Source organism: Pituophis catenifer, unplaced genomic scaffold (genome assembly GCF_029215685.1).
Source record: "Pituophis catenifer annectens isolate HBS135680 unplaced genomic scaffold, rPitCat1.0.hap2 SCAF_2, whole genome shotgun sequence".
In the NCBI taxonomy this organism is placed as follows: domain Eukaryota; kingdom Metazoa; phylum Chordata; class Lepidosauria; order Squamata; family Colubridae; genus Pituophis; species Pituophis catenifer.
Genome location: NW_027256882.1, coordinates 226,548,404 through 226,573,150, shown reverse-complemented (window position 1 = coordinate 226,573,150; position 24,747 = coordinate 226,548,404). Strand labels below are relative to the sequence as shown.

At 37.0% G+C, this 24,747-nt stretch overlaps 1 protein-coding gene across 1 annotated transcript in view; it reads right to left on the bottom strand.

The window, feature by feature from the left end:
* PGM5 (phosphoglucomutase 5) overlaps positions 1-24,747 on the bottom strand; it is a 65,177-nt gene that overhangs the window by 33,515 nt on the left and 6,915 nt on the right. The window contains exons 2-6 of the mRNA XM_070938630.1: positions 16,178-16,340; positions 13,993-14,139; positions 12,692-12,817; positions 9,804-9,994; positions 8,020-8,174 (exon numbers count right to left, since the gene is read on the bottom strand). Coding sequence (XP_070794731.1) covers positions 8,020-8,174; positions 9,804-9,994; positions 12,692-12,817; positions 13,993-14,139; positions 16,178-16,340 — 782 coding nt within the window. The remainder of the gene's footprint in view (positions 1-8,019; positions 8,175-9,803; positions 9,995-12,691; positions 12,818-13,992; positions 14,140-16,177; positions 16,341-24,747) is intronic.

The following is a 24,747-nucleotide window of genomic DNA, read 5'->3' as shown; positions in this document are numbered from 1 at the left end:
TTATTTTGGATTTATGTGCAAAAAAATAAAATAAAATAAATAAAACTCAGGAACTGCAGCTTTGACCCAGCAAACAGATAAAAAGGATGCTTCAGAAAGATAAGAAACATAATGATTAAATGGCCTTCTTGGATAAAATATTACAGAACTGGAAGGGAATTCAGTAAAACACTGCTTTTCCAATATCCTTCTTACATCTGCCTAATGATGGCTCAGCTAATTCAGACTTACTTGTAAACAAAACCACATGCTGTCTGTAGAATCCTAGTATGATATTGTTTAGGACAACCAGATATGGGCTGCAGTAATCTGAATGATTGTTGATAGAAGTCAAGGAAGGGCTCATTTTTTTTTGTAAATTTTTGTTGCCATTTAATGGTTGGCTGGATTTTCAGAGCCGAGTCAGAATAATCTATACATTTTTAATGCAGCATATCCATTACTTCAATTAAAGAAATCTTACTTTATTTTATAAATTGCATTCATGACACTGCAAATAAATCTATTTGTTCAATTAAAATATTCAGTATTTTGAAAGATTCCCTGACACCTAATGCAGGGGTTCCCAACCTCCAGTCCGTGGACTGGCACAAGTCCGGGGCATGCCAGAAACTGGGTCACGCAAACAAGCAATGCCCCATCCACGGAATGCAAGTGGCACACAAAACCACATCCCCTCCAGTCTGTGGAAAAAGCTGTCTCCACAGAACCGGTCCAGATACCCAAAAGGTTGGGGGCCACTGCTCTAGTATATTTCTATAAGCATTTCTCTATTTTATTTCATGCATATGACCCATCTGTCTCACCAAAGCAACTCTGGGTGGCAAAATATTTCAAAATTTAAAACAGTGACATAAATAATTGTAAGAACCTGAATCATATAATCAAAACTAAAACCTCAGAATAATAACAAATCCCAGGGGCTGCACTTACTTTCCAACCTCCATACCAGAGCACTGCCAGGTCTTGAAAGCTTTCTGAAGGCCAGCAGATAAGGGGCTGTTCTGATCTTGGGTAGAAAGGTGTTCCAGAGGGCAGACGTCATAACAGAAAAGAAACGCTTCCTGTATCCCGCCATATGTCATTTAATTTAATTTAGGGAACTGAAGCATACCACTGCTGCCAAAAATAATAGGGCAGGTAATGGCAATTGGACAGAGACAGTCCTTCAAGTATCTTGGCCCCGTGCCTTTATAGGTGACCACCAGAAGATTTTAGTTCAACACAAACCCATTATGGTTGAATAAAGTGAACTCCTGCGTAGTAAAAAAATTGTAACAATTCACAAGCAGTTTGAAACCAATCTATTACAATTTTGCTACCTGCAGATCTTTGCTCACATCTGAGTTTTTTTGATCGCTTATAAATCTAGTGTTCGCAGAGAATTTCATGAGTCCATTGATTCTTTCACTTTCTAGATGACCAACCAAGAATGCAACATGGAACATATAAGCAGTGTCCCACATCCTGAGATGCCGTCTCATGGCATGGAGGATGAGAAGAACGAAAAGCTCCTTACTCCTGGAAATTAATAAATTACTTCTCTCTCTCCCATTGCCTTATGCTAAAAAAAAGGAACAGATCTTTTAGAAAAAAACAAAGCACCTCCCTCTTTCCAGGTATTTTTTCCTAGTTGTAGGAAATTTCCAACAGCAGAAGTAAAAGAAAACATTTGGGGGAAGGAACTGCAAGGAAGTCTATTCCCTCTTCCCGGGCCCATCTACTTTTAAAACTGAATTCATACACCCTTGTGGTTCTTTTTCCTAGTCAATTAAATCTGTGTTAACAATGAACTGTTACCATTTAAACCAAATTCCTGGGGATTCCCTGAAGTATTTATTGCTTGCTAATAGTGTATTTTCAGAATATTTCATTTGGCTAGTTCCTGGAATATTTTCAGACATATTTTTCTTCAATTCAGTCCCTGAAGTCATGGAAATTTACAATTGTGCCAAGGCAGCATTTATACAGTGTATTCTCTCTAATTCAAGTCAGATTGTTTTTGCACATGAAATATTTAAGCAAAAATATATACCAATCACACAACTTTTTTTTGGAATAAATAACATTATGCAAAGTAAAGTAATGGAGTACAAAATAATAAGCAAAAGAAACGAAAGGCATGTAAATATAAAAAATGCTGAATCTAGTTATGCCAACATAGTTATTACATCTCTCCATACATTCATTCTACCTACAGTACATTTGCATATATTAAAATTTTCATTTTAAAAAGTTGATTAAAATCATCCACTTTTTCATCTTTGGTAGCGGACATTCTAACAAGATTAGGTTTAGTTTTTTTGCCACTTATATATTACACACAATCATTCATACCATGTTCCTTATCAAATGTAACTACCTTGGTCTTTTCATATATTATTTTTAAAAGGATTACTCTTTGGCGTAATTTACAATCTAACATTTGCTGCAAAACATTGAAGTTTTAACCCTACAAAATGGTAGATATTTATAATGCCTAAAAATATATTAACACGTTCACATTCCCAGCAGATATACCTGAAATCTCACCACAACCATTCCTTATATATCTTCCATAAATATTTTAATAACCAAGGGATGTTATATAGCTACTCATCGCTCAGGACTGAAGTATTCATTAAATGTTTTGTTTAGCCTCTTGGGTGTGCTTTACTTTCATCATATATTGCTTTTATCACATTCAGCAATCACCTTCAATTCTATATTTGTGTGCAACATTCCATAATTCAAGCATTTTCTCTTTAAAAAATATTCTTCACATTTAAACGCTTTTCAATGACGTGCTGAAGGTCAAAAAACCAGGTCTACACACTCTGTGGAAAGCATCATTAACAACACTCATACCCTTTCAGTCAGAATTGTGCCACACAATTTCCCACGCATACTCAACAAACTTATCGTCCTCTAATTTTTCCATTTACAATTGTTATTTATAAAACAATCAAGTAATGCTTAGAGTGCAATACTGCAAGCCAATTCAGCTCATTGCCAGCAGTTCGATCCTCACCAGCTCAAGGTTGACTCAGCCTTCCATCCTTCAGAGGTCAGTAAAATGAAGACCCAGATTGTTGGGAGCAATATGCTGACTCTGTAAACCACTCAGAATGCTGTAAAGCACTATGATGCGGTATATAAGTCTAAATGCCATTGCTATTGCTATTGCTAATGTCTAATTAAGTGTAGTATTTCAAGGAATAACACATTACTGTGGTCTAATTGTCAGATACAGATGGAATCTTTAACACATGTTAAACAAGTATGCAACCACCTATAAGGAAACTTTATTTTTAATAGTTTTGCAGTTAGTCCATATTAGGAATTAATTATGATGATCACAGGAGCAACACATAGCTACTTTTCTATTTCTCACATTCACAGAGACCTCTCCAGCAGTTATTTTTAAAGTGATCCTTTCCTTCAGGGGAGAGTCAAGCCACAGTTCCACCTTTATAGCCACTATAAGAAATATACTAGACAAGTCTTGTCTCAATGTCCAGACATTCTCTGGGTGTCTTGGATGTGGAGGAACATATGCAAGTTCAACTCTGAAAAGACTGAGCGACTCATATTTGGACCAACCAGGTCTGGAGATGTTCTTTTGGGACTGGCATGCCAGGAGCAGATGACAGCTGTGGGCCATCGAGGGCCTTCCACAAGTTCACCTAGTGTGCCAAATGTGTCTATAACTACCAGGAGAGCCTTGGCACAGCTGCTAGTGCTTTGGTCATTTAAGACTTGACTACTGTAATGCATTCTTTATGGGATCACCCTTGAAGACTATTCAGAAGCTGCACCTTGTCCAGAATATGGCATGGGCAGTTATGAGACTTGCACACTATGCCCATATAACCACTTCTGGAGTTGCACTGGTTACCAATAGGGTGAAGTTCAAAATGCTGGTTATGACCTAAAACCTCTTTATAGCATAGGGTAATTATTTGAGAATCCAGATCTTCTGTAGCTTCTATCATCCTATGTAATTGGGCAGAATCAGTATATTTTGGGTGCCATTCATGCCCAACATTTGACATTTTACTGCTTTATTTTGACCGCACGACCTCAGAGTGCTCTGGAGGATATACATGGCCTCAGATCCCAACCCTTCATTAAACCCTAAGGCAGCGTTAACATAATGCTATTGCTTAATTACACAACATACTATGCTTGAATTATTTATTTATTGAATTATGGCTTTATTTATTTAAAACATTAATATAGCCACCCATCCTATACCAAACTCCGGACTGCTCCCAAGCTTTTAAATTATTTGACCTAACTGTCCTTTTTCCCAATAGTGAATAATGTCACTACTTCTAAAAACAAAACAAAACCAGACTGTTTTACACAAGCCTCTGGGAAGTGGTTTTCCCAAACTAGATCCTTGACTCAAAAATTACAAATTTCTCCATTACCCCCAGGATATGCCCAAATTACCCCCATGAGTGTAATTACCCACAATTTAAGAACACTGCAGTAAACTGCATTATGGTTTAATGTAATTATCTGGTTCACAAACCACACAATCAATAGATTCTTGCAACCTGCTGAACACAATTTATCCACCCCCCCCCCATCCTTAGCCTAATTTAGCTTTATGCATAAACTATACTAAAAAAAATGTAAACTTAGGTTTAATATAGTGGCCAGGTTTGTATAGTCATTAAACTAAAATTAAGCTATTATGTATTATAATATTTGAACTGTGTATCTTTAGGGGATTAAAAACAGTATTTTCAGATCATAGCCCTTCATTAGACCTCCTACCATGGGAAGTGCCCTAAAGAAATCTCTTTCTTCTTTCCTTCCTTCCTTCCTTCCTTCCTTCCTTCCTTCCTTCCTTCCTTCCTTCCCCTCCCTCCCTCCCTCCGCTTTTCAGTGTCAAGGTTCAGTCTAGGACATGAAGAAATTGAAAAGCGGCCCAGGTCTCAGAGGAAGGCTGCTGAATAAAAACTGCTCTGAATATTCTGGAGTTAATAACAAAATAGACCCCATTGTTTACAAAGTCATTTGATTAGTTTTTGGGAAAAGTCATTAAAAATATTCATTTCAAAACAGTTTTGTCATATCCAAACAAAAAGCAAGGATACTGGGAGGAAAAAAGCAGTGCCAAGTTAGACATGTCTGTGTAAATAATGATAACATGGAAACTTTCATTTTGGTGGTAGAAGGAAAATATTTTATCCTTAGAAGAAAGGAGAAAAATAATTTTGAGTTATCTAAAGTTCCTCAGGAATTCTGAAGACTGAGCTCAATAGTACAATTTGTAAATGAGTTTTACCAAAGTCACTTCAGCAGGGTTAGTCATCTCGAAGCAAAAGTGGAGGGCCATTTTGAATGCTTTCCTCGGCCCCTCTGGCATGCAAAAAAACGCAGTTAGTGACACAATTATATCACTGAAGTTAAGTGTTTTGTTTCTGGATAGGTTTAAAATACAAACTAAACCTATCAAATGCCATAGGGAATAAATAGCCATAGTCTGCAGGTTCTTTAAGGAAAAATACAAAATCCATGCCTCACTGAGGATCAAAAGTTTGGTCACCAAACATTGTTCTGAGCTTATTCTAAGTCTTGAAAAATGGAGGTTGCACAGAGTTCACAAGCCAGGGAGAACCCATTCCTGCCATAAAGACAAACAGCGTAAAAGGATCAGGCACTGAAAAAAGGGTTGAATAGACTACAGGTAGCCCTTGACTTACAACCATTCATTTAATGACCATTCAAAGTTACAATTGCATTGAAAAAAGTGACTTATGATAGTTTTTTAGACTTATGACCTTTGCAGCATCCCCATGTTCATGTGATCACCATTTGTAACCATTCTCGATGGCTTCCGGCAAGCAAAGTCAATGGGGAAACTAGATCCATTTAATGAGAGCATGATTCACGTATCAACTGCAGTGATTCATTTAATCAGGGCAAAAAAGGTCAGGAAATGGGGTTCTGCTTTGGTCATAAATCAAGGACTACCTGTAGTAAAGAACTACCTTAGTAAAGGGGATTCTTTAAACCCACATGTTTATCAGCAGATCAGATGTTCGTGACTATTTAGACAAATTCATACATCATGTAGTTATGATTTGGTTTAACTATGCTTGCTTACAAGAGCCATGGTGGAGCAGTGGTTAGAATGCAGTACAGGTAGTCCTCGACTTACAACAGTTCATTTAATGACCGTTCAAAGTTACAACGGCACTGAAAAGAGTGACTTATGATCATTTCTCAAACTTATGAATGTTGCAGCATCTCCATGGTCATGTGATCAAAATTAAAATCCTTGGCAACTGGTTCATATTTATGACGGTGGCGGTGTTCCAGGGTCATATGATCACCTTTTGCGACTTTCTGACTAGCAAAGCCAGTGTGGAAACCAGATTCATTTAACAACCATGTTATTAACTTAAGAACTGCAGTTCTTAAGTTCTTACTGAACAACTGTGGCAAGAAAGTTCGTAAAATGGGGCAAAACTCACTTAACGAATGTCTCGCTTAGCAACATAAATTTTGGGCTCAATTGTGGTCGTAAGTCGAGGACTACCTGTACTGCAGTGCTAACTCACTGCTCATTGCCAGGATTTCGATCCTGACTGGCCCAAGGTTGACTCAGCCTTCCATCCTTCCGAGGTCAGTAAAATGAGGATTCAGGTTGTTGCAGGCAACATGCGGATTCTGTAAGACTTAGTGACAGTCTTTTTCCAGCTGAGAGCTATGCTTGGCCTTTGAATGATCTGTCAGGGACTGCATTCTAAAAAGGTACAGGTAGTCCTCAATTTACAGCAGTTCATTTAGTGACCATTCAAAGTTACAAAGTGAAAAAGTGACTTATGACCATTTTTTCACACTTACGACTATTGCAACATCCTCATGATCACATGATTAAAATTCAGATGTTTGGCAACTAACTCACATTTCTGATGGCTGCAGTGTTCCAGGGTCATGGGATCCCCTTCTGTGACCCTCGGACAAACAAAGTCAACGGGGGGAGCCAATTTCACTTAAAAACCGTGTACCTAACTTAACAACTGCAGTGATTCACAGAACAACCGTTGGCAAGAATGGTCATAAAATGGGGCAAAATTCAGTTAAGAAATGTCTCGCTTAACAACAGAAATTTTGGGCTCAAATGTGGTCACAGGTCGAGGACTACCTGTAGTCGATAATTCAAAGTCACACACTAAATTCGATTTTATTTTATTTATATCAAAATTTTAAGTACCAGTATTAATAATTTTTTAAATAAAGGTAGTAATCAGTATTTGAAACATCATGGCTTCTTCTAATCAGGAAGAGTGAGTGACGTGGGAAAACAGCTAGAAAATTCAAGCATTTTAAACAAAGATTTGTAATTTGGTAGCAATTTTCCTGAAACAAAGATGTTTTGCTCATAGCTTCTACTTTCTATTATGTGAAAGTGCACACACATGGACTACACACAACAACAATAGCTTTGAATTGTATAGTTCCTCTGGAAAATGATTCTGAAATACACAAGGGTTTTATAGAGATTATTCTGGTTCATGAGGTCAGTGTCTCTCCAATTAACTATACACATTATATACTTAACTCAGAAATGATCAATTTGTGGGTCCTCCACATATCATAATGAAATATAACTCCTAGCAGTCCCAATCAGAAAGATTAATAGTGTGAGAAGCTAAAGTTGAATTTCAGAGATACATATCTGGAAAAATAAAAATATCTGGAAATCCAGAACAGTAACAGCCCACCCCATCCCAAATAAATGGGGCTATTTTGAAACATACTGTAGATTAAAAAATATATATATTGCTATATTTTGGATGCATTTAGACAACATTTGCATTTGGGTGCATTTATTTTTATGAGTACCCTAAACTAGGGGAAAATAAAACAGGAGGGAAATCATCTCTTGGTGGTTTGCTGATGAAATTTAGTTCCAGAATTTCTGAACTGCAACCAAGGGGTTGGGAGTTGAATGCAGCAGTAAATTCCTTATCCATGCCCAGATATATAATGATATCAATGAAACTTGTCTCCTACCTGTCCAAGGCGGTGCTGGTAGGCATACTCCTACCAAACCCTCGCACAGCCATCTGATGAAAATATGGAATGCAATGGAGATTTGCTGCAATAATGGCCAGGGAATCAGAAGGGTTAACAAAAAAGCCATTTTGACCCAGAATCATGTAGCGGTCCTAAAAGAGAAAATAAAATATATTGGGTAGGGAAAAGGGATATGAGTAAGTAAAGAAGAACATCTGCAGTGGTTGTGCAAAAATAGATGGATTCTCCCTTTTTTCAATTTGCAGTCTAGCAAGAGAGAGACCCAAAATTGTTATTTGGCTTTAGTCTGTGGCTTGCTCTAAATCCCATGGAGAAGTTTAATTTGGTTGAATAAATTATGAAAAAATATAATAGCTTGTGATTCCAAGGTTTCATATTCTTTTTTCCTGGAAACATACTCTCTTGAAGAATAGTAACATTTCCTCCTTACATTAAGCTTGATTAAAAAGGAAGGAAGGAAGGAAGGAAGGAAGGAAGGAAGGAAGGAAGGAAGGAAGGAAGGAGATATCTTTTATCTGTACTCCTTCATTGGGAATTGCAAAATCAATTTTGAACTTTTAATTCTTATTTGTATCTTATAACAAAGCATAATGTTATCAACTGTTTTCTTTAATTGAACTGTGAAGAATTATGCTCTATAAATCTTTCACTACTAGGCAGGAATTGTTATCCAACAATCTTTTCAGCAAAGGAAGGATAAACAACTATAAGTTAGAATGAGATAAAGAATTGAATTTAACTGGAAATATCAAGTCCAGTATTACATTTCCTAAAATGGTCAGACAATACTTGGTAGAAAGTTCTTCATGCCCTAAACAAAGGAGTTAAAAACGTGCCTTCAAAGTATCATTTACACAGGTTTCTTCATCTGTTGCTTACTGATTAAATCAGAAAAAAAACCTTTCATTATTCTACCAAGAACTGGAGATTATTTTGGTAGTACTATGAATAATGCAAAATGAAAAAAACCCAGAAGTGAGGTGGGGTGGAGGTCCCATGGCTAGGTTCAGCTGTATACACAATTTGTTTACCTGACACTTAGAATAGAATAGAATAACAAAGTTGGAAGGGATCTTAGAAGTCTACAATCCCCTGCTCAGGCAGGAAACCTTATACCATTTCAGACAAATGGTTATCCAATCTTTTCTTAAAAACTTCCAGTGTTGGGGAATTCATAACTTTTGGAGGCAAGTTGTTCCACTGGTTAATTGTTCTAACTGTCAGGAAATTACTTCTTAGTTCTAGGTTGCTTCTCTCCTTGATTAGTTTCCATCCATTGCTTCTTATCCTGCCCTCAGGTGCTTTGGAGAATAGCTTGACTCCCTCTTTTCTGTGGCAACCCCTGAGATATCTGAACACTGCTATCATTTCATTGCTTCCAACAAGGAACTTCTACCAGTTTTCCAATTCTAACTGCCAAGCATTTCTAATTCTATCAAAGAGATGCATGCATCTGTCTGGAAAATCCATGAGATACATTATGAACTTGAAATGTATATTCCAATACATGTTATGAAGTTGAAAAAGCTACAGCTGATCTCACGTAAGCAACTAAACAATATATTTTAGAACTCTAAATATTTTAACACTGAACAATGTTGAACCACTGAATCGTTCATAATAGTGAGGGAGTTTTAAGGTGCATAACTGATAAACTAAATCATTAATTTCTTCTGTGCTTAAATAAAAGTCCAATATCTATGTGAAAGATAGAAATCTTCTGAAAGTTTCAGTTATGAAGTTAGTTTCCCCAAACCTACCCCATCAGCATCAAATGCAGCTCCAAATCCATACTCTCCTCCTTTCATTGCTTCCAACAAGGAAGTGGCGTATGTTAGGTTTGGATCAGGGTACTGGCCACCAAAATCTTCCAGAGGGACACAATCAACTGCAGAATTAGCAGGAGCTCCCAATTCCTCGCACAGGATCCTCCGGACATAGGGGCCCATCACTGCAAAAGGGATTTGCCTTCAATTTAAAGGCCATTTTCAAATAAATATTCAGAATGAACACCTTCGTGCATTTAAAAAAATGGATTTGATTTGCATTAAACAGGGTCCCAAAGGTGCTTTTTCAAGAGTCAACCAGACTTTCTTGTTTTTTCTTTGAAGATGTTTCGCTTCTCATCCAAGAAACCAGAAAGTCTAGTTGCCTCTTGGAAGAAGCACCTTTGGGAAAACTATGACCTGGATGACTGAGAATCTCCATAGATACTAAAGAGGTTATTATAACACTCTCTATTAAACAAGGTATCCTGCAATTCTCGAAAAAAAATGCCTCTGTATTTATATGCATATAATCTCCTTTAAAAAGATGAAGGCTATGAAAGATCTGTTTATACCAAATAATTTAGGGAACAAATTACAGTAAAAACAATAGTAAAACCAAACTAAAATCAATAAATCAATGAAAATAGAAGAGGTTCAGCATTAAGCACATGGAATAGGCACTTATTTTTTTGTTTTACAACGACTGTAGAAGAAATGCAGTAATTTCACTGAGTGGTAAGAGACATGTCTGGTTCAGTTTTAGGGCATTTCGGAAAAGTGAAACAAATGTATGATGTTTCAATCATTTATTGCACTTATTTTGTTCTTTATGCTGCTATAGAAGTACAGGTAGCCGTCGACCTACAATCGTCCATTTAGTGACTGTTCAGTTACAACGGCACTGAAAAAAGTGACTTACGATCAGTTTTCACATTTACGACCATTGCAGCATCCCCGTGATCACATGATCAAAACATTGGCGCTTGGCAATTATTTATTTATGACAGTTGCACTGTCCTGGAGTTCATGTGATCATCACTTGTAACTTTCCCAGCTGGGTTCTGACAAGCAAAGTCAATGGAGAAAGGCAGTTTCACTTAACGACATCAAGATTCACTTAGCAACTGCAGTGGTTTTGCTTAACAATCGTGGTAAAAAAAGTTGTAAAATGGGGCAAAAGTCACTTAACAAATGCCTTGCTTAGCAACAGAAATTTTGGACTCAGTTGAATAAGTTGAGGACCACCTGTAGAATATATAAATTGGCAGTTTGTCCACTTTTTCAGCCACATAATTTGGTGACCCACTAGGGCGTACCCCAGTTCAGCTGCTTATGTCATTTGTTCAATAAAAAGCCTGTATAAAAACCAAACATATTAGTGTGGTGATTAATTTAAAGGTAGTTTGATTCTGGATTAATTTGTACTCTGGAAATTCACACATGAAAGTCCAGCTATTTTATAAAAATAGTGAGAACACAGGGCAGCAATATATACCATTTAATATATATTAATAAATAACAAACTTTATTTGGGGAAAAAAAACCCATGAGAGTGCTTAAGAAATAGCTGTATAATACCAGATATAATTCAAATATTCTACTAGTGGACATTTTATAGCAGTAGTCACACTGAAAGAGTTTTATGTTTGAGCAGTAGAAAAAATGGCCTCAGGAAATGAAAGGAAACTGATTTTTAAAAAAGAATGTTGTTCTACTTAAACAACAACATCAAACATAATTAAAGGAAGAGACAGATTTTCTTCCACTTCTGCAAAGAATTTTGTGGCTCTTTGAAAATATCTCCTTAGCCAATTGTTGAGGGAAATAGCTGGTATGAGGTCATATATCTAAACTCAATTATAGTATCTGCATTTTTGTGGGGAGAAGAAAAACTGAATAGCATTTAAAAAAAATACAAATGGAAAACAGGCAGTGGTTGAAATGCGTTATCACTTTGCGTATAAGAATGTAATAGAAAGATGCATTTCAACAATTTATTTGTGGTATAAACACTCTTGCCATATTTAACTTTTCTCAAGATGATAGTAATTAATTATTTTAAAACCTATTATTGAAGGTTTTAATAGAATAAACTGAAGAAACCAGTTTGTGGGCAAAAATGTATACACTTAAAAAAATATAATAATGTATTTTTTAAATCTGTCACCTTTATCCCAGTTATTTTTGCCACATTTGAAGAATTCTGGTTTCTACGAATTCTTCAACATATAATCCATTAAATGCATTTGTCATACCAAGTAACTATATCACTGTTAAGAATAAATTATTTTAGCACAGAAGTATATGTGGAGTTGCTGAAAATAGTTTATATCCTAAGGGCTAAGCAGCTAGATTTTTCTATATATATATTTGATGTCATTTCAATTCAAAAAGAACAAAGCTATAAATACTTTTCATGAGTTAATTGAAACAGAAAGTGTCCTGGTCATTCAAGAACTGCTTTTTCTTAGAGCCAACTAATTGTGAAGTTTCTGAAAGATGCCCTAATTAATTAAGCTTTCAAGCTGCCACTAATATTTTGGTTTTCAGCTGAAGAAAGGGGGTTTTCCCCTTCACTCTCATCTCCAAAATTAAGTCACTAGGAAATTTAAGGCATCTCTCTGATTCTGTCCCACTCTCACCATACGCATAACTCCCTTAAGAACATGAGATATGGGAGACATTTTGAATATTATACTTAACAGCAAAATCATGTGCATTTCTCCGTGTTCATTAAGGATCACTCTCTAGCAAATGTATTTAGAAGGATAGCCTGTTATAAATCAATAGTAATTAATTACTGCATGAGTTTTAAATCTTATTTTCAGCATTGTAAAAATCAGTGGTTTACATATTGCATTAAAAATGGTGCTCTTTACCTCCATTCATGGCATCAATTCTGATCTTAAGTTGATTTGGCCCAGTTAGCAAGCCTCTAATAGAACTGAAATCAAAAATGGTCCGCAGAAGATTAAGGTAAACCTCCACAGAATCCACTATCTCAACTGTGCACAAAAGATCAAACAAAGAATATAAGTCAGGATACTGTGCTTGTAAGTACACACCAAATAAAAATTATTACTATAAAAACTTTTATCACCGAGCAAGTGAAAATATATGCCATAAACACTTTGGGAATTGACCTCAAAGATCACCTCTCAATTTGGCAATTCAATGTCCATAGTAGAATTCTTGCTAGGGTTGTCTGAACTATGCAAAAGGGCAAAGTTGCTTAAAAGTTGCTGAATCAGCAGAAGTGTATTCTGTTCATGTCCATGTATCTGCATGTTCAGGCAACTTAGTAAGGTCCTTGGAGTGTTTCACTTTCAAGAATACAGGCCTCAATGCTTTACTGTACCTCAGAGTGTTACTTTAAGGGTTTTTTACTTAAAGGGTTACTTCACAAAATGTCCCACTGAATGTTTTTGGTCAGCCATAATTTCTATCTGATCCTGTCAACTCTGAATTGTATTGTTAGCTTTTTGGATATTCTAGGAGTAAGCAAGGGAATAACTTAAGACATGCTTAATTTATTTATTTATATTTCATATTTCTTAACCGCCTATCTCCCTCAGACAGGGGCTCTGGGCAGTAATAATCACGTTGGACTGATAAAGGCACAAGAAAACATAGGGTTGTAAGTTCTAAAACTCACTATATTACTTCCAGAACTGTTGGCACACAATAGAATAAAACAAAAATCAATAAGATATCAAAAAGTCTAAAATAAAACCACAAATGAAAAAACTTTATAAAATGACTATGTGGCTTAGTAACACAATGACCACAAAAATCCATAATCAATTTAGCAAAGTAAAACAAAAGCTGTAGAATGAGAAACTGAAATTTCAACTCATGCTTTAAGTTTAGAAGTAAAATGCCTAAAGAAAAATATGTAGAATGGGAATGCTAAGCTAACAAGAACCAGGGAAACAGAAAGTTAAATATTGGTTTGAATTTCAATCACAGCCAGAATAAGTTCATTATCAATATGGTATTGCCTTTATAGTACTAAAATTTATATGAAACTTATAAACAGTTGGGTAACAAGAGAAAAGTCACATTTCCATACTGGATTTCGTATTTCAGTTCTAATATACTACCATGCCAATAACTTTTTAAAGGACTAACTTTTCAGTTTTAATTGCAAATTTCCACACTATGGAAAAGAATTCAATACCCCGGAAAGGCTTGAATTTATTCTCCAGATCAAACTCCTGTCTTCCCAACCGAGACAAATCAATTCTCAAATCAGGGCAAATGGCATATTCTTCAAGGGTTTTGCTGATCTGATAAATTTTATCAGAAACAACATCTGGAGCTGGACCTGAAAAGATAATACAAACATAAGCTTTTATCAGTTCTTGAATATCACCACAAAACAGAGATTAAATGCTTTTAAATACAAAATAAATTTTATGTATTATTACGAGATATACAATAGTTTAAATTAACATAGTATTTTAGCAGTACATATTTTATTAGAGCTTTTTATGGTCTCTGAAATCTTCAGATTAAAACTGATCTGAACATCCAATGTTGAATCTTCTGAAAAATCAAATTAAACTCCTTCGGTTTAATGTCTCAGCAAATATTAATTAGTAGGATTTTTTTTTTCAATCTAGTTCAATTATTGGACCCAGATTGTTGGGGGCAATATGCTGACTTTGTAAACTGCTTAGAAAGGGCTCTAAAGCAGTGGTCATCAACTGGTGGTCTGTGGACTACTGGTGGTCCGCAAGAAAATTTTGGTCCACAGAAAAATTATCTGCATTTTTTATATTGCACTAAATCAGGGGTACTCAAACTATGGCCCCTGGGCCGGATACATGCAATGAACATTTGTGTTGCTGCAGAGAGTCTCCCCCTTTGGGGTCTTTTTGTGTGGGTCAGGAGGGCAGAAATTCCGACTTGGGGTCTACTTCAGACCTCCTGGTGCGGGGCTTTGGGCGAAGGCTGGAGAGAAGTGCCGCTGGTGGCAAAGAGCCAGAAGGCCTTGTTCCAGTGGGACTGCATCATGGCCTGGAACTGGCTGATCATCTCAACCCGTGAGCCTCTAGGCGCCGGTACCTGGCCTTGCACTCCCACAGGTCTTCCCTCTGTTTGGAAAGCCTATGCTCCTAATCCTCAGTGAGGTGCTTCTGCTGAGCCTTCTTCTCAGTCAGATCCAATTTGAATTAAGCCAGCTGTTTTGCCAACTCTTTCTCGTGGTGGCTGCTTAGCTCCAACAACTGCTTCCTGTTGGGGCCCTAAGGAGCCTGGGCGGGCAGACAAGGAGTGGCTGGGAGGGGAAGGGCGAGTAGAGACTGACAATGCGCCCCTCGACATGAGTGACATCGAGTTGGCCACAGCCACCCAGTCACATGACCACTGAGCCACACCCACCCAGCCAGTCATTAGGCAGATCATATTAGTGGTCCACAGGATTTAAAATTATGACTTTAGTGGTCCCTGAGGTCCGAAAGGTTGGTGACCCCCGTTCTAAAGCACTGTGAAGCAGTGTATAAGTCTAAGTGCTATTGCTATTGCTCGTATGTACAAAATTTTGCAGCCAATGGGCATATTAGAATTTTGAGAGCTTGCAATGTTCTCACAAAATGGCTACCATACTCTATGTCAGAGGTCTTCAAACTTGGCAGCTTTAAGACTTGTGGACTTCAACTCCCAGAATTCTCCAGCCAGCATAGCCATAGCAGAGCTGGCTGGAGAATTCTGGGAGTTGAAGTCCACAAGTCTTAAAGCTGCCAAGTTTGAAGACCTCTGCTCTATGTGGAGAGTAGCATATTTAATTTACCATAGGAAAAACTGGTGAGAATATTCCTTGTCACATTTTTTTCCCCATACAGGATGCATTCTACCAGTTAACTTTTGGAGGAGAAGATCCAAACGGGGTTGCTGTAGTATATCAGATTCCTATTTATTTATAAGTAAAATAATATTTTAGATATTCTAAACAATATTTTAGAAATCTACTGGGACAGGAAGCTGTGCTGATATCAACAGAGGCTGTGGCTACTACATCAGACTGCTTGTCACAGATCTCATGCCTCGAACCAAGAGAGATGAAAACATATCTATTCAATGATTTTAATTCCAAAAAACAAATAGTTGGAAAAGTCTACAAGCCTTTTAAACATTGTTTAATATGTTGTATTTAAATCTAAGACGTCTTAAGATAGATAGCTGGGTTGCTGGCTGGCTGGCTAGACAGATATAGACAGACATTATTTTTACATTTTTATGTGATTATAGATGGTGAATGTAATAGGCAATGTAATAGGCAAATTTCTTTTCAGACCTTACGTTTTTTCTAAAAAAACAAAAACAAATCAGTTTGTAATAAGATGCATCACAATAACTCTTACCTCCATTGGCAATGTTAAACTTTACTCCAAATTCTCCTCCAGGTCCTCCAGGACAGTGACTAGCTGTGAGAATAATCCCCCCAGCAGCTTTGACCTTTCTGATAATGCAGGACACAGCAGGAGTGGATAAAATGCCATTCTGCCCAATAATCAATCTTCCAATCTAAATGCCAAAAAAAACCCAACAATGTCAGGTGTGGTTGATGGTACATGATTCATTGATTAAATATTATCGCTATTTTTAAAAAGGGAGAGCTTAGTTCCAAACATAATCATACTGGCTGACATCCAAACTGCACAGCCAATGATCACAATAAAACAGCAAGGATTTTCAACTCTGATTGTATTGATGAATAAAGAAGACTTACATATAAGTTTTATACATCTGCATCTATTTCATAGTGTTCACCTGCCTTTTTGCTCCATTATATCTTAATCTACAGCAAAATTACAGCTGGTGGCCGAAAACTCTATGTGCCATCAAACGGTGCCATAAATTAAAGTCTAATAAATAAAATTAACTTACAGCAATATGAGAAATCTTTCATTATAAGTTATATCCATAATGCACATTCATCAATATGTCACACAGAATACAGAAATGTTAGAACTATTAGAATTATTTATATCATGTTATAAAATACAGATTGATGTCTAAGAAAATGTCTCTATTAAGAAGAAGCTATCTTAATAAAGACAGTCAGTGGTATAACTTCAGTAAAGTTTGGGAAAAACACTTGAGAATCAAAGCTGGGGTCTGTAATTTTGTCAATGGAAGTCATTAGAAATCAACTAGGCTTCATCAATATGCAGGAATCTGAAACATGTGGGTTCAACTGTAGGCTTAGACCTTTAATAGGCATGAGAAAAGACAGCAACTGTCATTCATGGGAACCTTTAGCAGGATCAAAGAATGATTGATAGCTAGGACCTGTAGCTTTCCCCAGAGTCAGATTTCTGGGTTAAAAATAAAGGCCAAGAATACAGTGCATTTCCGAACACTTTGGCTTGCTGTGTTGTACTTGCCAAAATTAGTGTGAATCAAGAAGTAAGTCCCATTCCATTCTTACAGTACGACATAATTTTGGGTATGCAGTTACTAACAATTTGCTCACTTTCTTTAACAAAACAAGTAGTCATTAGCTGAACTATATTTTTTTTCCTTTCAATTGTGTCCAATTCTCAGAGACTCCCTGGACAAGTGCCTGCAGTTTTCAGAAGTGGTTTGCCATTGCCTCCTTCCTAGAGCTGACAGAGGCTGACTGGCCCCTAATCACCCAGCCAGCTTTATGCCTAAAGTGGGACTAGAATTCACAGTCTCCCGGTTTTTAGCCTTACTGAATATATCAAACTGGCTTATTGTATTTTCGTAGCGTTATTTTAATATTATTTGAGTTTAATATAGAAATATCTTCAGAGGCAAATAACCTATTTCCCATTTGGCACCATAATACCGTGTTTCCCCGAAAATAAGACCCTGTCTTATATTTTTTTGAACCCTGAAATAAATCCTTGGCCTTATTGCCATGCACTCAAAAGCCCGATTGGGCTTATTATCAGGGAATGTCTTATTTTGGGGAAAACAGGTTATAAATTGACCAGAAGTTAGTAGAAGTACTTTATTACAATTAAAGACCAGCTCAAAAGCAGGAAGAATTGTGAGACAGGGAATAAAAATGCAGTAAAACCCAATAATTATGATATTGAAATTGGTTGAAGTGTGCTAAATTTAATAAATAGTAAAACAAAACCTTGTTAAAAGAAATAAAATTACAGTGACTAGATAATAACAATTGTAAATAAAGTAGATCTAGGTGAATCGGAAGTCTGCTTAGATGTGGTATTATTAGCTTCAGCGAGGCATCTTTTACCATGAGAGCAATAATAAATATAAATATAATAAAATGTGGGTTAATAGGTTAAGGTCTCTTTCATCATAGGGACAAAGTTTTTGTTCAAATAGGATATTCCAAATTTTCCCCTCCAGAACAACTGTTGGAAGAGCATTAACTCTTGTCAAGTTAAAGCTCTTCTGAATTTAGGAACCATATTTGACTCAAATATTTAGTTGGCTTGAAAACGGAAAACATCTTTGAGAGCCAGTTCCTTGGCACACTGTTTAAAGGCAGCCACTGTATGTCTACATACCTCAGGATTGCTTTAAGGGAGAAACCACAGCACTTTGGTTTCATGTGCACTTTTGTAGATGAAACCAAGTCATCATTTAAAATCAAAAATGAAAATCAGAGGCATCAATTCCTGATGTAAAATGTGGAAAAAATGTAATTTCAACCAGTAAAAAAGATACATGGCCAGATATCAGTTTCAATTTTAGTCACAACAGCCTCATGATTTAAGTCCATGTTGGGAACACAAATCCATCAAAGGATCTGCAATATATTTAAAAAATAATTTTTCATCCTCTCTAAAGGGAGTGAAGGACCTATATGATCCCATTGGGCTCAGAACAAAAGTGGCAGTGTTGCACACTAGCTGAAAATAGGTAAAATAATGTACTGCTGAAGTAATACAAGGATTGCAGGACTGTTGCTGACTTTTGTTGCTAGAGACAACATCAAGTGTGCCATGCATAAAACACTCCCATATATATGAAGATCTAAACGTCTTAAATTGGGTAAGCATGAATTTTAGGGTGTTTAGCAAATATGTATGTATATGTGTATGTGTGTGTGTGTGTGTGTGTGTGTGACTATATAAAACTTAATTGTTATATTTATATTACAATTACATAATAGTTACATTTTATTACTATTATATACTGTATATACACACACCAATTTTGCATAATTAATGTTGAGTGCTTCTATCTTACAATATGCAACTAGAGTATATAAAGTTTGCTTTAGACCAATTGGTATCTAAGATAATAACACATCATCCACCTAATTTTTAAACTAGAGTTCTCATAAAGTTTTATATAAGAAGAAGCAGGCATCCATTATTTTTTAAGTTTGCACTATGGGTGAGCTCCCATTACTTCTCCCAGCTTCTGCCAACCTAGCAGTTCGAAAGCACGTAAAAAAATGCAAGTAGAAAAATAGGGACTGCCTTTGGTGGGAAGGTAACAGTGTTCTGTGCGCCTTTGGCGTTTAGTCATGCTGGCCACATGACCAGGGAGACGTCTTCAGACAGCACTGGCTCTTCAGCTTTGAAACGGATATGAGCACCGCCTCTTAGAGTCGGGAACGACTAGCACATATGTGCGAAGGGAACCTTTGCCTTTTACCTTATGTGTAGCAATAAGTACAACAGTGATTCTGAAATTGATAAAATTGCATACTGTGTAGATCCGGACTTAAAAGTATATTTTCACTTATTGTAGATGTTGCAAAATAAGAAAGTGATCTAATACTGAATGTCTAGCTGTAAAACCTGTTTGTTCTTCACCAAAATATTTTCTGATTTGATCTATTCCAAGGAACAAATTTAATCTAGAACTGCCTACCAGTCTGAAAACTGAGAAACTTAAATTTAAATCATTTATTTTTTTGAAAGAGGAAAGCCTGTTACTGGGAAATTATTGAAGAATAGAGCATGTTTGCATATTGAAGAGACCACCATGGTGGTTGTTGTTTTCTTTTTCAGTTGCTAAAATCCAAGTAATCTACTATATTGAATATCAAACGAGCTAAGAAATTCTGCTTACAACTCTCCCTGATTTCTCAAGCCAGCTCTGGGATTCCTTTTGCCCCTAGTTGGTATGTAATCAAGTTTTCAGAGATAATAATTTTGTCATGATACCACTCTTCGTATGGTATGCAAAACAACAGCATCGCCATATATGGAGTTCAAGAATGTGACTTAGCGCCCTTAACATAGTGAGAATTTAGCAGATTTTGATGAGTGACGTGAGCCTGAAGCGTCCTCCCAGCGCTACAGTGGAAAAAGAAGAGGGATCTTCATTCCCTCTACACATCCAAACGTGTATGAAGATGGGGTGCCTATAATTAATTTTAAATTGCTGTTAGCTGGACACAAACTGAGAACTTTTTGTTGAAGGAAGATAGGTGATGCTCGTCTCTGTGTCTATGTGGTATTTTATTTACCAAAAAATATAGAAGAGAACTCTCATCAATTAGAAATTTAAAAGAGGTTTATGAGAGACATTGTGGTGCATTTCCTTGATGTAGCATAAGGCCATAGACAAAACACATGATCACCTAAAATTCATCAATAAATCCAGGCTATAAAAACCTTCATTTAGACGTTAAACTCACTGAGTGATTTTGCATGTCTTAATCGATTTTACCTCACAAAATTGTTAGATGAAAACGGGCTTCAAAATTCTTGGGAAAATATTATACCAAAAATATTAGGGAAAGTAAGGTCATCACCAATGGCAGAAACTCCAAATGCAGAAGGGCTACTTCTCCATTTCTCCCTCTCTCTTTCCCTTTAAAAAAAAATTATCAGAATGCAACTTAAATTGATTATTTTCTAAACTCACTCAGAAAAATGGACCGGTCAAACATTCTTAATACACTAGCTAAGAACAGGTTTTTGAGTGATTACCAATAAGAAACATAAAGATAAAAGAAAGAAAAATAATTATGTAGAACATTTATATTTAACTGATAATAAATTTATCACTTATTGGGTAGACTTCTTCAAAGCCTGATGCCTCCCAAATGTGTTGAAGCACACTTTCAAATGCAAGGAGGGCTGGCTGAGGATGAGAATAGTATGCACATATATATATGTACAGTTAGTCTTTGACTTTCAACCATTTGTTTAGCAACCGTTCAAAGTTACAACGGCACTGGAAAATGTAACTTATGACCAGTCCTTGCACTTATGACCGTCCTAGCATCCTCCTGATCATGTGATCAGAATTTGGGTACTTGACAACCAACATGTATCTGCAATTGCTGCAACATCATGAGGTCATGTGATCGCCATTTGTGACTTTCCCAGCTGGCTTCTTCAAGCAAAGTCAATGGAAAAAGCTGGACTCACTTAATGACCGTGATTCACTTAATAACTGTAAAAACATTGCAAAATTGTATAAAAGGTAAAGGTTCCCCTCGCACATATGTGCTAGTTGTTCCCGACTCTAGGGGGTGGTGCTCATCTCCATTTCAAAGCTGAAGAGCCAGCGCTGTCTGAAGATGTCTCCATGGTCATGTGGCCGGCATAACTAAATGCCAAAGGCGCACGGAACGCTGTTACCTTACCACCAAAGTTGGTTCCTATTTTTCTACTTGCATTTTTTACGTGCTTTCAAACTGCTAAGTTGACAGAACCTGGGACAAGTAACGGAAGCTCACCCCGTTATGTGGCACTAGGGATTCGAACCGCTGAACTGCTGACCTTTCAATCGACAAACTCCGCGTCTGAGCCACCACGTCCCATTCAAAATTGTATACAACTCCCCTTTAACCTTGATTAGCAATGGAAACTCTGATTCTAATTGTGGTTGTAAGATGAGGATCACCTGTAGCGCATGTAGGACTACAGTGGAAACACCAGATTGAGGAAGACTGCCATAACCAATCTGAAATGAGTTAAGGAAGTGCTGCGAAAGCATAATAAACTGTATGAATATTTTGGAATGAAATATAAAGCAAGTGCGGCTCCACATTCTTTCCTCTGAAAGTGAGTTTGTTTCCCTCCCCTTGCTTAAATGGTCATGCATAAAATGAAAACTATTCATCTAGAGCTAAACTAAAAACAACCATATTGCATTTTTAAAAGATGGTATTAATGTAACAGTAAATATTTACAGCTTTTAGTGAGGGATAAGTCCCTTATGACTTAGCAGTGTGCTTTGCAAACAAGATTTGTTATTTCTACCTTATTGGAAACAGTTGAGGTTTTCCAAATTTCCTTTAAGTCACCTTGTTCTTCCAAATTTCCCCTTTTAGAATTTACTTATTAGACAGTGTGGAACTATTCCAGCTCAATGGAACTGAGAAGCAAAATTCCATTGGGACTTCCATTACTAGCAATTCAAGGAAGGAAGGAAATTGTATTTGTTGTCTTAATGAGGCTGCCATCATCATCTGTTATCACCTCTGCTACTGTTTAAATGGAATTGAAATGAATAAGGAAGAGTTTGGGATGATTAACAGAACATTCTTCTACTTTGGCTGAGATTCTAACTCTAATCAGAAAACAGGGAAGAAACTCTTTCTCTGATGCAAACTTTTTCAAATCTCTAGAGGTCTGCACAAGAAGGCCAAATTAATAGAACTTTTAAAAGTAAAACTTTTCAGGCAATTCTAAGTCTTATCATATTTGACCTAGAATAATATCCACAATAATAACAGATAACAGATTAACAGAGTTGGAAGGGACCTTATAGGTTATCTAGTCCAACCCCCCGCTCAAGTAGGAGACCCTACACCATTTCTGACAAATGGCAGTCCAATCTTTTCTTGAAAGTCTCTAGTGATGAAGCTCCCACAACTTTCGAAGGCAAGCTGTTCCATTGGTTGATTATTCTCACTGTCAGAAAGTTCCTCCTCATTTCTAGGTTGAATCTCTCCTTGGTCACTTTCCATCCATTATTCCTTGTCTGGCCTTCAGATGCTTTAGAAAACAGCTTGACGCCCTCCTCTCTGTGGCAGCCCCTCAAGTATTGGAAGATGGTTATCATGTCTCCCCTGGTCCTTCTCTTCACTAGACTAGCCATGCCCAGTTCATGTAACCATTCTTCATATGTTTTAGTCTCCAGTCCCCTAATCATTTTGGAGTATTTTTCATCCTTTTAAAGACTTTTTTGAAATCATACCCTTTATTTCTAGATCATACTGTAGACTTGTCTTCACTCAGCTTTTTCTGCCAAGGGAAGGTACCAATGCTAAAAAGGTAGGAACAGATTCCTGCAAACTCTGGGGTAATATTTCCAGTTTTTGTTTGTATGCATGTCTTGTAAAACAATACATATTTACATTGCACATATTTACAAAGTCAAGTCTTGATCCAATCTGCTTAAAAACATTCAAGCAATTCATAAAATGACAGGTCATATATTTTTGCTGAGTTAATAAAAAAGTAAGAGTCGAACAGAATAGAGAATGAAAGAAAGTCAATCATCTTAGCTTAAATTTTGTTAAGGAAAGGTGGAATAAAAATATTAAATAAATATTAAATAACCACTAGGATCAGTCACTATCACATATTTTTACTGAGAATTGCAAATACATTTCTAAGTTAGATTTGTTTTTTAAAATGCACTGTGGCATAGCTTTTGGCATTTAGACAGAAAATCATAACATGGCATTGTGTGACATGTTTTACACATAAACATAGTCAACAATCCAGTTCAGACCTAAGAAACCAGGAAGCGATGCAGATTGTTAAAATTCACACTGTAAAGATGTTGCCAAATGATAGGCACAGAAATCATGTAGGGACTGCACATATCTTTCACAAGACTGTATGCACCTCAAATACATCAACATTTTGTACAGATTTTATGTGGTTTGTTCTTATACCACTTTTCAAATACACTACAAATGAGTAACAATGAGCCAGTTTGGTCTAGGGTTAAGGCACTAGGCAGATGTGGGTTTCAGCAGGTTCTGACCAGTTCTGGAGAACCGGTAGCGGAAATTTTGAGTAGTTCGGAAAACCGGTAGTAAAAATTCTGATTGGCCTTGCCCCCATCTATTCTCTGCCTCCCAAGTCCCAGCTGATCGGGTTGAAATGGGGATTTTGCAGTAACCTTCCCCTGGATTGGGGAGGGAATGGATTTTACAGTATCCTTCCCCTGGAGTGGGGTGGGAATAGAGATTTTACAGTATCCTTCTCCTGGAGTGGGGTGGGAATCAGGGGTGAAATGCTCCTGGTTTGGATCGGATTGCCCAATCCGGTAGCGATGCCGGTGGGTGGTTCGGACAACCGGTAGCAAAAGTCCCTGCACTGCCCCCCATGCCCAGCTGAGCCGCGCGATCATCAGAGGCTTTTTTTTTTTTACTTTTAAAAGCATTTTTTCTACAACCTCTTTGGCCGAAAAAATGCTTTTAAAAGTAAAAAAAAAAAAGCCTCTGATGATCGTGCGGTTCAGCTGGAATCGTCAGAGGCTTTTAAAAGCATTTTTTTCTGCAACCTCTTTGGCCAAGGAGGTTGTAGAAAAAATGCTTTTAAAAGTTAAAAAAAAGAAAAAAAGTTGGCCATGCTCACCCAGTCACTTTACTCCCCCCCCCAAGCCACACCCACAGAACCGGTAGTAACAAATTTTACATTTCACCACTGGTGGGAATGGAGATTTTACAGTATCCTTCCCCTGGAGTGGGGTGGGAATGGAGATTTTACATTATCCTTCCCCTGCCACACCCATCAAGCTGTGCCAATCAAGCCATGCCACGCCCACCAAGCCACGCCCACAGAACCGGTAGTAAAAAAAATTGAAATCCACCACTGGCACTAGGCTACAAAATGGGCAACCATGAATTCTAGTCCTGCCTTAGCCATGAAAGCCAGCTGGATGTCCTTTGGACAATCACTTTATCTCAGCATCTGTCACAGGATTGTTGTGGGCAAAATAGGAGGAGAAGGGTATGTTGGATATTGAGTTATTTGTAAAAATAATAAAGGCAGTATAT